Source organism: Etheostoma cragini, chromosome 4, assembly GCF_013103735.1.
Source record: "Etheostoma cragini isolate CJK2018 chromosome 4, CSU_Ecrag_1.0, whole genome shotgun sequence".
Classification (NCBI taxonomy): domain Eukaryota; kingdom Metazoa; phylum Chordata; class Actinopteri; order Perciformes; family Percidae; genus Etheostoma; species Etheostoma cragini.
The window spans coordinates 15,207,603-15,222,967 of record NC_048410.1 but is presented as its reverse complement, the minus strand read 5'-3'; the positions used below and the strand labels follow the sequence as shown (position 1 = coordinate 15,222,967).

The 15,365-nt window shown below is 37.7% G+C and overlaps 2 protein-coding genes across 2 annotated transcripts in view; both read left to right on the top strand.

Annotated features, from left to right (window-relative positions):
* The first annotated feature begins 1,928 nt into the window (after window positions 1–1,928).
* Window positions 1,929–4,381, top strand: LOC117943528 (myosin-7). The gene is given in 7 exon segments (XM_034869703.1): window positions 1,929–2,025; window positions 2,739–2,909; window positions 3,164–3,268; window positions 3,784–3,814; window positions 3,817–3,878; window positions 4,030–4,162; window positions 4,286–4,381. Coding segments are annotated over 5 exon segments (483 nt in total). The 5' UTR covers window positions 1,929–2,025; window positions 2,739–2,747; the 3' UTR covers window positions 4,153–4,162; window positions 4,286–4,381.
* Window positions 4,382–11,881: 7,500 nt separating this feature from the next.
* Window positions 11,882–15,365, top strand: part of LOC117943422 (myosin heavy chain, fast skeletal muscle) — an 11,382-nt gene continuing 7,898 nt past the window's right edge. Inside the window, exons 1-14 of the mRNA XM_034869535.1 lie at window positions 11,882–12,040; window positions 12,246–12,295; window positions 12,787–12,996; window positions 13,095–13,238; window positions 13,321–13,477; window positions 13,606–13,633; window positions 13,857–13,965; window positions 14,094–14,186; window positions 14,265–14,328; window positions 14,421–14,519; window positions 14,611–14,714; window positions 14,812–14,950; window positions 15,054–15,172; window positions 15,295–15,357. Of these exons, the coding sequence (XP_034725426.1) occupies window positions 12,799–12,996; window positions 13,095–13,238; window positions 13,321–13,477; window positions 13,606–13,633; window positions 13,857–13,965; window positions 14,094–14,186; window positions 14,265–14,328; window positions 14,421–14,519; window positions 14,611–14,714; window positions 14,812–14,950; window positions 15,054–15,172; window positions 15,295–15,357 (1,317 nt within the window). The 5' untranslated portion in view covers window positions 11,882–12,040; window positions 12,246–12,295; window positions 12,787–12,798. The remainder of the gene's footprint in view (window positions 12,041–12,245; window positions 12,296–12,786; window positions 12,997–13,094; window positions 13,239–13,320; window positions 13,478–13,605; window positions 13,634–13,856; window positions 13,966–14,093; window positions 14,187–14,264; window positions 14,329–14,420; window positions 14,520–14,610; window positions 14,715–14,811; window positions 14,951–15,053; window positions 15,173–15,294; window positions 15,358–15,365) is intronic.

Genomic DNA, 15,365 nt, shown 5'->3' with positions numbered 1-15,365 from the left:
ATAAAACAATCTGAACCTGTAATGTTTTAGAGAACATTGCAATGTAAGGTAGCACAAATCACTAACCAAAGAATCATTCTCCAATTAGGGGGATTTGGTCGTCAGTTGGAGGAAAAGGAGTCTCTTTTTTCATTGCTTAAAAGGGGAAAACAGGCTTATGTTCACCAAATTGAGGAGCTCAAAAAGCACCTTGAGGAGGAAGTTAAGGTACTGCAGTATGCTTTTGTTTAATGTCACAACAAATGGTCTTCTTAATAAGAAATAATTTGATTGGCGGGAACTGAACTAAATTATATTGTGAAGTAGTTTTCATTTGAATGTGTGAAACTTTGTTAAATGAAGAAAAGCTTTGAGACGAGGGAAGCTAGACACAGGAGTGTCGAGCTAGCAGAGTAAGACAAGATAAACTTGCTGCTGTGGCTGTGTGAAAGAGGCATATTGTTCTTTTATACAACTTTGGTGAACTACTTTAAACCCTAAATACCTGCCTTATACACCCAGTTAAAGCTCAACCAATAGTAAATCAAGGAACATGAGAAACTAACACCCATTTATGTAAAACAATGATGTACTAACACAAATTTACGTAAAACAACTTTATGTTCACACCCACTCAATAAAACGGCAGAGCAAGGGATGAGTGCTTTGGAAAACTGCTGAATGATTTCAGTACTCATTCCCCTTTGCTAAGTCCGTGAGTTTATTTTTTACTTGAGGCTTTGAACCTGTCAGCCAAATGATGTATTTTGTCATTGTTAGGGCAAGAACACCCTGGCTCATGCCGTTCAGTCAGCTCGTCATGACTGCGACCTGCTCAGAGAGCAGTATGAGGAGGAGCTGGAGGCCAAATCTGAGCTGCAGCGTGGAATGTCCAAGGCCAACAGCGAGGTGGCTCAGTGGAGAGCCAAATATGAGACTGATGCCATTCAGTGCACTGAGGAGCTGGAGGAGGCTAAGTAAGGCACTACAATTTGAACTTTTTCGACCCAATTCTAGTGAGTATGAGTAATCAAATAATGAAAGTTTATAAATTAAATATTCTTAACAGGAAAAAGCTTGTCCAGCGTCTTCAGGATGCAGAGGAATCTATTGAGTATGTGAATGCAAAATGTGCTTCTCTGGAAAAGACAAAACAGAGACTGCAGGGTGAAGTGGAAGACATGATGATCGATGTAGAGAGAGCTAATGCTCTGGCTGCAAACCTCGACAAGAAACAAAGGAACTTTGACAAGGTTAGATTTTTTTGGTTATGCACGGGTTCACTCATGAGGTGACACAAACACTAATTTGTTTCCTACATGTTCAAGTTCTTGCAGAGTAGAAGCAGAAGTATGAGGAAAGCCAGGCAGAGCTTGAAGGAGCTCAGAAGGAGACTCGGTCATTAAGCACTGAGATGTGTAAAATAAAAAACTCCTCTGAAGAAGCCCAGGACCACCTGGAGACCCTGAAGAGAGAGAACAAGAACCTGCACCGTAAGACAACCAATCCTGCGTGTGATTGTTGACATTAAATACATTAAAGAAAAACAAAGGCTTACATATACCAAATTAGTGTTAAGTTAAATTGTTTTTCTGAACACAATGCTCCATAAATTTAATTTTGGTATTCAGTGGCTAGAGAAAATGACAAAGAATGAATGCAATACTATTATTACAACAGTAAACTGTGTGTATGATAAGAATTATTTTTGCATTTTGTGAATGTTGTGTTTTCTTTTCTTTTTCTCAACAGAGGAAATCTCAGATTTCCCTGAATGTATTTCTGAATCAGGAAAGGCAAAGTGGTAGATGCCAGCGAGCGTGTGGGACTGCTGCACTCTCAGGTATCTGTATGTTATGAGGACTGTGAAATACATTTAGTAAATGTAAAAAAAAAATCACCATATATTTGTCCCTTTAGAACACAAATCTCATAAACAGTAAGAGGAAGTTGGAGGCTGACCTTGTCCAGATCCAAGGTGAAGTGGAAGATGCTGTCCAGGAAGCAAGAAATACTGAAGAAAAGGCCAAGAAGGCCATTACTGATGTGAGCCCTGCTTTAGTATTTTAGCTTGTACTTATCATTTCATTTAAAACCCAGCTGCTTATTGTATACAGCAGGTCCAAGATTAGAGCCTAACGTTGAGACATTCCAGTGGTTATTTTGGAGCATCCATTAGTACTTAGCTGTTTTTAAAGAAAGAACAGCTAAATGAAATTCATGACTAATTATGAATAAAGTAGAATGTAGAACCTGTGTAATGGAAAAAACAGTCTCAGACAGCCACCAACAATATTATTTTGGAGATTTTTAAAATGATGATGGGAACTGTAGCTACACATACATTTTTGAAACAGTCAATGCAGCCTATTTATATAACAGTCACACTTACAAAGTTGTTGCTTCTGTTAAACTGTAGTAAACAATTATCTCAAAATGTGATCTTAGGGAAATAATTCTGGCATCTGACATTCACTTTATGGACATTATAATTCCATTAAAAATTAAAGCAGTTTTGTATTGTTTTATAAATATAACTAAATAATGCACTGTATTAATCTGTTCTTTTGTTTTGCATTTGGTTAAGATAACCTGCATGCCATTCCCCCCCTCTTCTCCCCTTTAATTCATTCAGCTGTCCTATCAAAAAAGGCTCAAAGTTCCCAATGACAAATTAATTAAGAAAAGACCAACAAATAAGGCCTTATCTTCCTTGATAATTCAGCTCATTGGCCTTCTTACAATCACTTCATGTTTAGGCCGATAGGATGGCAGAAGAGCTGAAAAAAGAGCAGGACACCAGTGCTCATTTGGAGAGGATGAAGAAGAACCTGGAGGTGACAGTGAAGGACCTGCAGCACCGCCTGGATGAAGCTGAGAATCTGGCGTGGAAGGGCGGAAAGAAGCAGCTTCATAAACTGGAGGCAAGAGTGAGTTTACTATTTAGAAAAAATATTTTTGTTTTGTTTTGGATCTATATTCTTGCAATTTTGTTTTGAAATGAAACCGTGTTTGAAGTGAAATTTCCAACTTTCAACTTTAATTTCAGGGTCTTTACATCCCCTGCAATTAACCATTTTCTTCTTGACCAAATATGTTTACCTAACATGCTCCCAAAATCTTTGTTATTTGTTAAAACATATTCTGTTCTGACACCATTAAATCTGCAATTCTTGTCGTCCAGGTCCGAGAGCTTGAGTGTGACGTTGAGGCCGAGCAGAGACTTGGAGCTGAAACTGTGAAAGGCATCCACAAACATGAACGCAGGGTAAAGGAACTGACTTACCAGGTACAGAAACCACCAAAACATAGAAGTGCAACTGCTTAGTTTCATATCTTCTGAAGCAATTCTACAATCTGTACTGCTGTAGACAAACCTCTAGAGGGCATGAATCACCATCATATGTGTGAAGCTCCAACAGATGTACTGAAGTGAAATGGAGTGGGCCACAGCTAGAAATAAACATTCTACCATTGCAACTATGAATACATGCAGTTATGTGCTCATGTTATGACCACGTGATATTTAACTCTTGCAAGTACACTTAGTTCTCAGGCAGCTTGATTGACAGCACTGAAGGAACCTTTACATACATTGTACAAGTGGTTAAAAAAATTATGTAAATTTCTCTGCTGAGAGTGCTGATTAATTCATATCTTCAGTGTTTGTAGCCTGTTTGGTTGCTCTTGCAAGTCTTCCTGAAGTTGCTTTACTAAGTTGTATGTAATAGTGTACTTTTGAGTGTTTGAATCCCAAAGAATGTTGGGGTGATGGTATGAAAAACTTTTGTTCACCACGTTTAGACAGAGGAAGACAAGAAGAATATTGCCCGACTTCAGATCTGATGGACAAGCTGCAGCTAAAAGTGAAATCCTATAAGAGGAAGTCTGAGGAAGCTGTGAGTGTTAAATATTTGACACATGCAACGCAAATAGGTGTCACACCAGTAACACCTTTTCTAACACCAGAGGACTGACAGCATGATGCAGCATGATTTAATGACTGCATATTTTTCTGGTAAGATTGTTCAAGACGTCACTACTTTCCAGGAGGAGCAGGCCAACACTCACCTGTCCAGGTACAGGAAGGTGCAGCACGAGATGAAGGAGGCTCAGGAGAGAGATGACATCGCTGAGTCTCAGGTCAACAAGCTGCGAGCCAAAAAGCCGTAAGATCGTCAGGGTATGTTCATTTTTATTTCTTTTCATTCAGTTGTACACGTTGATATTTATACAAGGTATTTCTGCATCTTGACAATGTTTTTAACCCCTAACTTGTTACTTTCTCTTTTGTATTTGTTTAAAGGGAAAGGAGGCCAAAGATTGAGCATCAGTCTAGGCACAGTACAAGAAGCCATACAATATGATCTTTTTGTTGGATGTTTCAAATGTGTAAGACATAAATCTGCAAGTAACTGAATGGCTTTTTTGTGCCATTAATCTGTTGGTTTCACATCACTTTTTTAGTGATATGTTGTGGATTCAAATCCAGCTCTGTGTTGTAGCAATGTGAACTGTGTGTGGCTCCCCTCTGTAGCGCCAGTTCACAGGGGTTGGAACAGCTGTGGCCTGTTGAGATTCATCGGAGGGCATGTAACGATGCGTTTTGGGTCATTCAGCTGCTCTAAACACTGGTGCCGTGAAGGGAAGCCAAACAGTATCCCTGGCTGTATGGGGTTATTTATTTACAAAACATTGCAAGCAGAAAGTTTAGATGTAAGGTCAAATACTTTGAAAGTAGACAGAGATTTCACAGTATCTTTACACCAATCAGGCAGTGTCTTAACTCTGAGGATTACCTTCTGAATTATTTAGAATATATTGCATAGTGTAATTAGACAAAAAAAACTATTTCACTCATAAAGACAGGCAGAGATTCCTTTACCATAGCTAGTTTGTGCACCTTCACAAAATAAAGATAAATCCCATGAGCTACAACTGAAGACAATTATTGATCATCATTTGAAAACAAAGAAACATTTTATTTTCTCAGGAAGACATACATCTAATTACTAACAGTAGGACTAGAAATAAACAGATTTCAAGTGGTGTATTTGTGTCTAAGCAGCAGCGTATGTAGCTTCATCGTTAAAATAACCGTGTTGTCAACTGTCGCAAGTTAACACGTAAAAGTTCTCCAGGTTACGATAACTGCAAATCTTTGCCTCATGGTGATAATGTTACTGACAGTCCTGTGTGACCTTACAGCTTTTTATGTGCTTCAAAACACATGTTGCACAATGTCAAGTTGTGATGAAAATAGACCCATTAATGAACCTCAAGACACAAGGATACCTAAGTGTGTATGTGTGCTGAAATGTCTCTGCTTGCTGTAGGTTCACATTAGAAATCGATTTATTGGTGACAAATCTTTACAGAGTATAGATAAAAAGCAAACATAAAGAAATAAAGCACATTGCTTTATAGCCACAATAAAATGACCACCTTACTTGAAGCATCACCAGTATTCTGACCTAAAAACTTACTATGCATCACAATCAAACACAATACGGACAGGATGATTAATATTCTAGTACTGGTAGTTTTTAGAAGATAAAGTAAATTGTAATAATAATTGACAGAAGAAATCTGGTTGATACGTACTACAGGTTTTTCAAAGTTTGCCCTTATTTTTTTTGGTGTATTGTATTTAAACGTATCAGTCACACATATATTTTACTTTTGAAATCCTGTTGTTAAAACTGGTTTTCCAAAGAGAAGACTGTAGCAAAATATACAGCATCAGGACATACATATTTGTCTACCATCAGACATTTTGCCATACTATTTATCCAGAAGTAACTACTCATTTAATATATATGGTTATATTGTTGCATTGTGGGCAAATCTGCAGTGTGCAAGACTTCTATATGGCAAAACCGCATTTACAGGGTGATGAAGTACATTTACCATAAATCACTTAATTAGCAAAGAATACATTCCAAACTGGTCCTTTATCTACAAAGAAAGAGGAGTTTATCACCATCAATCAAGTATCTTTTACTACTTTATATTCTTTGTCATTCCTCATTCTATTATTGACTGTTATTTGAGACCCAAAGCTAGTTGAACAATTAAAGAAACTGGACAAAAGTAGTTAGTAGATGTTTCTTTCGTATTATTTACCAATTCTTTGACATTGTGTTCATTTTTCTGGCATCAGTGCAAGCAGTTGTTGTTGCAGAAAGCTACTACATCATTTGAAACACGATGAACAAAAACAATAAGATTTAAAGTCTTCTGACTATTATATATTGATAAAAGCATCGGTAGTTGTTAGTAGTGTAGTGTTATATTTAAGACTAAGACCACGATGGAAGTGAGTGTTTCCATATCAAAGGTTGATCCACAATAAGACTTGAGGCCGTGACAAATGGTTGAGCTCTGAGAACAGTGCTGAGGAGACAGCTATATTTGTATTTCTTCCAAATAAGCACACCCGGGAGCATAAGAGCTCAAGTTACATACTTTTATTGAATATATAGGTCTCTTTTTCAGGGTGTGAAGTCCTCAGTATTTAGCTTCTAATGCCCCCTCCCCTTCTTTGCCAGTTCAGTGTCATCTTTCCACAAGGAAAGAATGCAAACTAGTACACATCATATAACATGATCCCCTTCTTGCCACGTATGGGGAACAAACACTTGCCTTAAGGGAAGGTCAAGCTACAAGCCTGACCTTGTCTTCAGTTCATCTGTCAGGACACACAGTACAACGAGTCCATTTAAAGAAAGGGTTTATAAATACATCTGTCCCCTTGAGACAACACAAGTGCCTGTTTCGGAAAACCTGCAGACGTAAATCTTGTCACCTGTTCACTGAAGATTCCACATGGACAATAGAGCTGTAATTGACATTAATAGAGTTTATGGACAAATAAAACAGTTTGTGATGCACAACATGTACTGTAGGAATTCTAAAGCCACCAGTCAAGTCACGAGAGCCAGAGGAATGAGGGACATAAGTGGGGTCAAAACCGTTTCTCATGTCTTGCTGACAGTTGAGTTGTCAACAGAAAACCTTTAAACCTTTGACCCTATTAGCTCAGAGGGGAGATGAGAGGGTCAACGCCTGACCCCCACACTGACTGGTTAAACTGTCAGAAATGCAGATGTGTAATCTGATATGATAGAAAAAATGAAGATTGAAGTGATACAGAATACAAACAATTACATTTGTTCATTAAATGTAACAGGATACTGTAGAGACAAAAGTCATATGTTAAAAACAGAATACATTTCCAATAGACATTTTAGGTTTCATTGTATATGTGAACAAGTTGTAAAGCTCACGAGGATGAAACCGGAAACACAATGATTAAATTGTAAAATAAATAAATAAAAAATAAAAATAGGGAAGTGACTCAAATAGAGAAGTGACTCAAATGTGCTGATTTCAAGTTATTCCTCTTGTGCTATGCATTATTAATTGTTTGGTTAGAGTCATTTTTGTTACCTTTTCTGCTCTGGCAGGCCACTGAAATGCCACTGCTAATCTGAAACGCTTCTGAAGAGGGTTGTCAAAAAAATGTATTCTTGCCTGATGATAAAAACAAATGAAAGTGACAAAAGTTAGTTGAATTAAGCAATACATTTTCAAAAGAAAAAATAGAAAAAAACAATCACCAATTTTCGATCAAATCCAATTTGAATTAGCATGCTATGGAGTTTGTCTCCTTTTAAATGAATTCGCAGTTTACTCACTTATTTCCATTATCGTGCTTATCTTTAAACAATAGATAAGATAAACTAAATGTAAATTAAATTCAGTTTAATTTTTTCCCTGTTTGTCAATATAACGTGAGTTTTACTAGTGAGTTTGCAAACACTTATACATGTAAGCAACTCATTTACACAAGTTAAACATACAAATATGACTTTTGTAAGAAAGAGTTGTAAGAAAGAGTAAGAAAGAGTTGAAATACACACAAGGGTTATGGTGGTCAATCTAACTAAATTAAACATTACATTAATTTTGTGCAGTCGTTCTGTTTGCATCACTACTGTTTGTAAACACTGGTGTTGTATTTTGAATCATTATCAGTTGAAACACACCCCACAAATTACTGTATGAGTCAAACTCAGTGTTTAGGTATTTCAAAATAAATACATTTGGTCCAAAATAATGAGCATGTTACACTATTCTAATACCTCTCTGTGTGTTGTGACACGGATTGAGGGATGATGTTCCTGCTATCAGATTTCAGAGACAGTCCTAGAAAGCTGAATTCCTTTGACCCAGCCAGACAACAACATGTCTTTCATCCGCCTCTATTCCGAGCTCTGTTATCATCACACCCTCATAAACCCTGAAAAAAGTTAGACATCTGAATGATATCGCTAAATGTTCTTCCTCCTGCAGGTTTATAAGAGTAGCTGGAGAAAATAGTAAAAATTAAGCCTTTAACTGTGTTAGAGCATGTCAGTAAGATATTAATGGAAACTTGACACTGTTTTCGCTCCAGAGAACTCCCTAGAAGTCATGTATACTAGAGAGTGTAAACATGGCAACAAGTCTCTATATATATACTGTATATATTCTTTTATAAACCTTACTTCTGAAGAAACCAAGAAAAGTAGGTTTGTTTAGATGTGTTTAAAAGTAAAGTGTTGACCCTTAAACAGAGTACCAGATGAGATTGTAGTGTTTAAAGATCTCCTTCCATTACACAACCCAAATAAAAAAGAAACAGCTCAGGCTCCACCCAGGCTCCCTTCACTTTCCAAACAGTATGTAGATCATGTTTATTTGTTCAAGTTTATTTGTGTGACACAATTTCATACAAATTGAAATAACTCTGAAGACTTGCTGAAAAGTAATAAATTCAAAAATAGAACTGCAATCATCCCCTCTCTGCTCCTTTATGCACTGTATAATTAGGCCAATAAACAACTGCAGAGCCCATATTATTGCTCAGTAATTGCACAAATTCATTGGGATAATAGGTCATTAGTCTAAAAACAGGACTGCTTTTTTAAGACCAGTTTAAAAAATGTCTGTTAAAAAAGTTCTGTTTTGTTGATATTGTTACAACAGTTTTATACTATATTGTCATCAATTAACTGTTCATAGACCAGCCTCCACTCATATAGTTTTTTTATTCCGTTATTAGATAGATAGATATAGTGAACAGATGTGAAAGGGGGAGAGATTGGATTAGATTGGATTCGAACCCTGGGCCGCTGCAAGACTCAGCCAACATGGGGCGGGCGCACTTACCGAGTGAGCTATAGGCCGCCCCTCCACTCGTAGAGTTGTTGACAAATAAATAAATAAATTAAGTATTAATGTATTTATTGCGGAGAATGCAGCCGACAAGGTTGTTACATTTTAAACTGCTACTGGAAGAAGGAGTTAATGTGCTTGCTATGTAGGTACCTGTCTAATGTATATGAGAGCATGTGTTGTGTTGCATGAGAGTATATGTTGAGTGATGTTTATTTTCTGTATTTTGTGTTTTCTTTGTAAAGCTGTGGAGCTTGGAACGGAAGTCCAAAACACATTTCCCTTCAGGGACAATAAAGTATATCTTAATCACTTGTGTGTAAAACTACATTACACATGTTAATTGTTATAAACCATTTATTTAATGTGTATATCCTCCTCATAATGCGAAAGACTTAAAGTAAAGCGTTGCCACCAAAATTACAAAGTAGACACTTTGGCAGGCTTTTTATTTATATATTTAAAGGTGCCATATGGTGACATTTTTTTGGGGGACTTCGTGTGTCATATAGGCTCGGGGGTGTAAAGTAAAAGCTGTGAAAATGTGAAATGCTCACTGCAGCTATTTCTCCACCCCCACTAAACTAGACCACCTCCCAGCTGAACGGGACTGTACCACTGTACATAGAAACCAGGTAACCAAAGGTGTTGCGTTTTAAATTTGACCTAGTCCCACCCCCTTTTCTAACGTTTGCTTCATGCCAAAGAATCAGGAGTATTGTCGCGAGTTAATTCTTCCCCGAAAACCGCCCATGAGAAATGCATCATTCCCATAGAGTACAAGAAATGGAAAATGTGACGTTGTTGTTTTCAATAGAGACCAGTGAAGGCTGTTAGAAGCACTTTTCTGGGAAGGGCTAAGCGTTACAGCGCAGTCTCCGACTGAGCTCAAAGACGTAAATGTGTCGTGACCAACCTGTCTGAAAGTTGTATGTCTGGTAGCTGTACCAAGAGAAACCTGAATAATTCCACATTTTGCAGAGACGAAGAGCGTAGGTATATGTAAGGAGGAAACATAGGAACAGGCTTATTATTGCTAACTAAAATGCTGGTTAACAGTAGTAATTAAACCTAAACAGCTAATGGAAGTCTGCTACTATGCGACAGTAAGTCACGTGAGATACAAGGTGATGGAGCCTTTTATACAATGTCGTTTTTCTTTAGAGATAAACAATGGACAAGTAGAGTCTTCAAATGTTTCAGATGTAAAGTTATTCACAGTCAAAGTAAAGTCAAAATGAATAGCAGTCAATGGAATGCCATCAGCGGGTGGATGCTAGGTAGCATAAAAATGGTGCCATAGGAGCTACACTTAGTGGAGGCTGGCTTACCCTCTAGCATTCCAGGGTGCAGAGTCACTTAGCCAATCAGAGCATTCTGCTCTTGAATATTAATTAGTTGCGGGGTGAACATCCAGCAGTGAATACAAGCATTTGTGGGATGGGAGAAAAAAGTCTCTCAGAAAAGTGTGGGGAAATCTACCCAACTCTCTGTTTTTGGTAACACTATTAAATTAGTGTTTAATAGACACACATACACGGTACAAATACAACACATATAAGTTTAAGTGTCACCACATGGGACCTTTAAAGTGATGTATCTCTTTTTAGGAGATTTTCATGTCGTGGCACTGTGCTGGCAGAATTTCCCACTGCAATAAATACAATATTTTGTATGTAAATATTGTAAAATATGGATATTTGTATTAAGCTCTGGTGACATTGGGGATTTTATATCTAGGGAAATTCAAAGCAAATGCCATCAGCCTTTGTTTGACAAGTTATCTTTCACAGGATTCATATGTCATGTTTATACATAACTTTGGATGCATTAATTAAACAACAGAGGAAAATAAAGCACTATAAATATGAGTATTATTGTTCTTCCTATGGTCTTTCTTCCCTACAGAACAAATCTAATTAAATTGGGGATTTCATGAAGCGCAGACCTCTGGAAGCGTTACTGCTATCATGTGGTATCATCATTTTCACAGGTTCTTAGATTAGCAACTGTTAGGCACAATTGTGCTCCTTTGTCACAGGAAAGACTTGCAAGGCTTCTGCAATAGAATACCAGTGACATATGAGAGCTTCTCCACAGCTAAAGTAGGATCCTCTGCAGTGCCAAGGTGCATTAAAGAGATTATCGTAAGGCTAAAACAATGTCTGAACTTTAGTAACCGATATGCCTGCCAGAACAATATTTGCACAAGGTTAAAAAATGCTGCATTGTAAGTGTCTTGATCTTTGTCTACACTTTTAAATTCAGTCTCTAGTTTTACTATGCCTATTGTGGGGCACTATTTCTCTTCCTGTAAAATTTTTACACTGAGACAAATGTTCTGTCTCTTGTCCATAAACTTTAGCCCTGAAGGACATTGTGGGTTCTATTTGAAACAAATGATCTTGATTCCCAATAATTATCTTATAAATAAAAAAAACATCATATCAACACTTTTCAGGCATTTTTTTGTTGATGAAGTGGAGTTATTCTAGGGCTGACAACAATAATGAGCCAGTTATACCGAACACACACTATAATTAACCACAATAATTTCCAAGAACAATCTTTGAATATACTTCTCATTTAAATTCTCATCACTTTTCACTCTTTAAACCAGTGCCTCTTAGAGGAAAAGTGACAGGAGTTGAATCTATGATAAACTGTCTGTGTTGTTCCATGACAAAAGATGCCTGAGATCATTTAAGAGGCAAAAAATACTCAAGCATGAGAGCATACATGACCAAATAAAGCAAGTCATTTCTGCTGAGTGAACACTGATCTCTCTATATAAGAAGGGAGGCTGGGCACCCCCAAGGACTGACAGACACAAGTCAAGGTGAGTGTGTTGCAGTCTTTTATTAGCAGGAGGAAAACCAGCAGCTTAATGAACAATGCAGGGCATGACCACTTATTACCAGACACTACAAAGTGAATACAGAACTGTCGTGTTTGTGCCAGGACCTCAGTGTACAGTAAGTTCATTTTTAATATGAAATATTTTGACAACAGTTATTAATTAAAATATGTGTGTCTTTCTTCAGAACCCTCATTAGACCATCAATATTTCTTTCATCTGAGGGGAGGGAGAAAGGTAATTTATCACTTTTCATTTACTCTAAAGATATTTTGAATTGATAGCTATACAGTAATGACAATGCATGTTCATTAAACCTTAACCTTGTGTGAAATCTGTGACAAATCAATTAACATAGCAAATTCTGTGCATCTGACTCATCTGACGTCTAAATCACTACATAGAAAATGTAAAAGGTCACTTTTCTTTTAGTGTTATTGTTGTTTACCTATTATGACAAAGTGTATGATACTTTTGAACAAGGACTTAGTAGCGCAAGTAATAAGTCATGGCATCAACAAAAATAACAAAGTAAAAATGTGTCACTCTGTTGATAAAAACTATACACTTACAGTGGTTTTTAACTTCTTCATTAAAAAGTAAAAATTATAATATATTGTCCATCATTCATCACAAAAACGTTAACTGCTTTGTATATGAGTGAAGTCCAATCATAAGAAATAATGACTGATATAAATGAATGTGGAACTGTTTTTGCTTACTTGCAGTAAAGGGTCACCATGGATGGGGAAATGGAATGTTTTGGCCCGGCGGCCATTTACCTCCGGAAGCCAGAACGAGAGCGAATTGAAGCTCAAAACACTCCTTTTGATGCTAAAACTGCATACTTTGTGGCCGAGCCCACAGAGATGTACCTGAAGGGGAAACTTATTAAAAGAGAGGGCGGCAAAGCCACAGTGGAGACCCTCTGTGGAAAGGTGAGCATGTTGGCAGTGGAATAAAGTGTGATATCCTGTGCGCTACATCCCCATTCTATTGTCCAAACTGAAGCCCATGTTTTCTGTCCCTGTAACAGACGCTCACTGTGAAAGAGGATTCCATCTTCCCCATGAACCCTCCAAAGTACGATAAGATTGAGGACATGGCCATGATGACCCACCTCAGTGAGCCTTCTGTGCTGTATAACCTCAAAGAGCGCTATGCAGCCTGGATGATCTACGTGAGTTTGACCTGATTATCACTTCAGGTAAAACAATGACTACAGGAAGACATATCAGTAAAAACCTTCTTTGTCTCTACAGACCTACTCAGGGCTGTTCTGCGTCACTGTGAACCCCTACAAGTGGCTCCCAGTGTACGACTCAGTGGTTGTCACAGGATACAGAGGCAAAAAGAGGATTGAGGCTCCACCCCACATCTTCTCCATCTCTGATAACGCCTATCAGTTCATGCTCACTGGTGTGTGAGAAGTGTGCCAAAAACTTTTGATGTTTTCCATAGAAAAATAAATATGGAAGGTACACAAACATATTTGAAACGTTCCAATTATGTAAATAATCTAAAACTATGTTGTTGTTTTTTAACAGACCGTGAGAATCAGTCTATCCTTATCACGTAAGTTAGCAAATTTTTAAAAATCATTGATCTGACAAACAGTGATCCTGAGATCAGACAAGTTTCATTACTTAAATCTTATAACATTACCAACATACAGTAACATTGACTGGACAATATACTCTACACACCTTATGTCTAAATAAAAGTTTGTTTAGTGATGGTTCAGCTCACCTAAAACAATATAATTCTGGTGCTAAGTGACCTGTTTTTATTCTCAAAGTGGAGAATCTGGTGCAGGAAAGACTGTCAACACCAAACGTGTCATCCAGTACTTTGCAACAATTGCAGTGTCTGGACCAAAGAAACAGGAGCAGACTGGAAAAATTCAGGTATATGAACACATCTGTTTTCAGGGAAAAGTGTTATCAAAGCTGACATAGACATATTGAATGTGATCGTGGACCATCAAGTATGAAGCATGACTTTTTGTGCTCCCCTGACTCATTTCTGAATGAAGGGGTCGCTGGAAGATCAAATCATTGCAGCCAATCCCCTGCTGGAGGCTTATGGTAATGCCAAAACTGTGAGGAATGACAACTCATCCCGCTTTGTAAGTGTTTGTCTTTTTACAATACAATACCAGAATTCAAGAAGTTACAATTCTAATTAACAGTCCTCTTTTGAATAGGGTAAATTCATCCGAATCCATTTTGGTACAACTGGGAAGCTGGCCTCAGCAGACATTGAAACATGTAAGGCAAAAATAATAAAGCAGATAGCTCAGTTTGTTTTTGTTCAGATCATTGAACAGAAGTGACTGGTTTTCCAACTGTGTGATGGACAGATCTGCTGGAAAAGTCTCGGGTGACGTTTCAGCTGTCTGCTGAGAGGAGCTACCACATCTTCTATCAGCTCATGACAGGCCACAAACCTGAGCTGATAGGTGAGAGATTTTTTATTTTCTTAAAGGCCATGCATCATCTGCTGTTTAGTGTATATGCTTGAATTTAATCACAAGTGCTTTTTTTCTTCAGAGGCCCTCCTCATCACCACCAATCCGTATGACTATCCCATGATCAGTCAGGGTGAAATCACTGTTAAGAGTATCGATGACGTTGAGGAGTTCATAGCCACTGATGTAAGAAAATGATGATATCCAGCCACACCCCCCAAAAAGCTGTATGCATTTAGAATTGTTAATGCAGAACTTATTAACTGTCTTTGAATGCTCACAGACTGCTATTGACATCCTGGGCTTCACTGCTGAAGAGAAGGCAAGCATCTACAAGCTGACTGGAGCTGTGATGCAACATGGAGCAATGAAGTTCAAGCAGAAGCAGCGTGAAGAGCAGGCTGAGCCCGATGGCAATGAGGGTCAGTTGCACTTTTTTTGAAAACAAATGAAAAATTAAGAGTTAAATATTTTGAATTAACAGTAAGAATGGCATCTTATCTATCAGTTTTCTCTTCCTTTTAGTCGCCGATAAAATTGCTTACCTCATGGGCCTGAACTCAGCTGATTTACTGAAGGCGTTGTGCTACCCAAGGGTGAAAGTTGGAAATGAGTTTGTTACTAAGGGCCAGACTGTTCCTCAGGTGAAATTTTCATATGAAGTCCTGCAATAGTCTCTTTAAGCCCTGAAAACTTTGAATAGTTTCATTGTTCTTTCTTGCAACATCCTTATTAATGATTTATCATTGTTCATCTGTGAAATCAGGTCAACAATTCCGTCTCGGCTCTCTGCAAGTCTGTCTATGAGAAAATGTTCTTGTGGATGGTCGTCAGAAT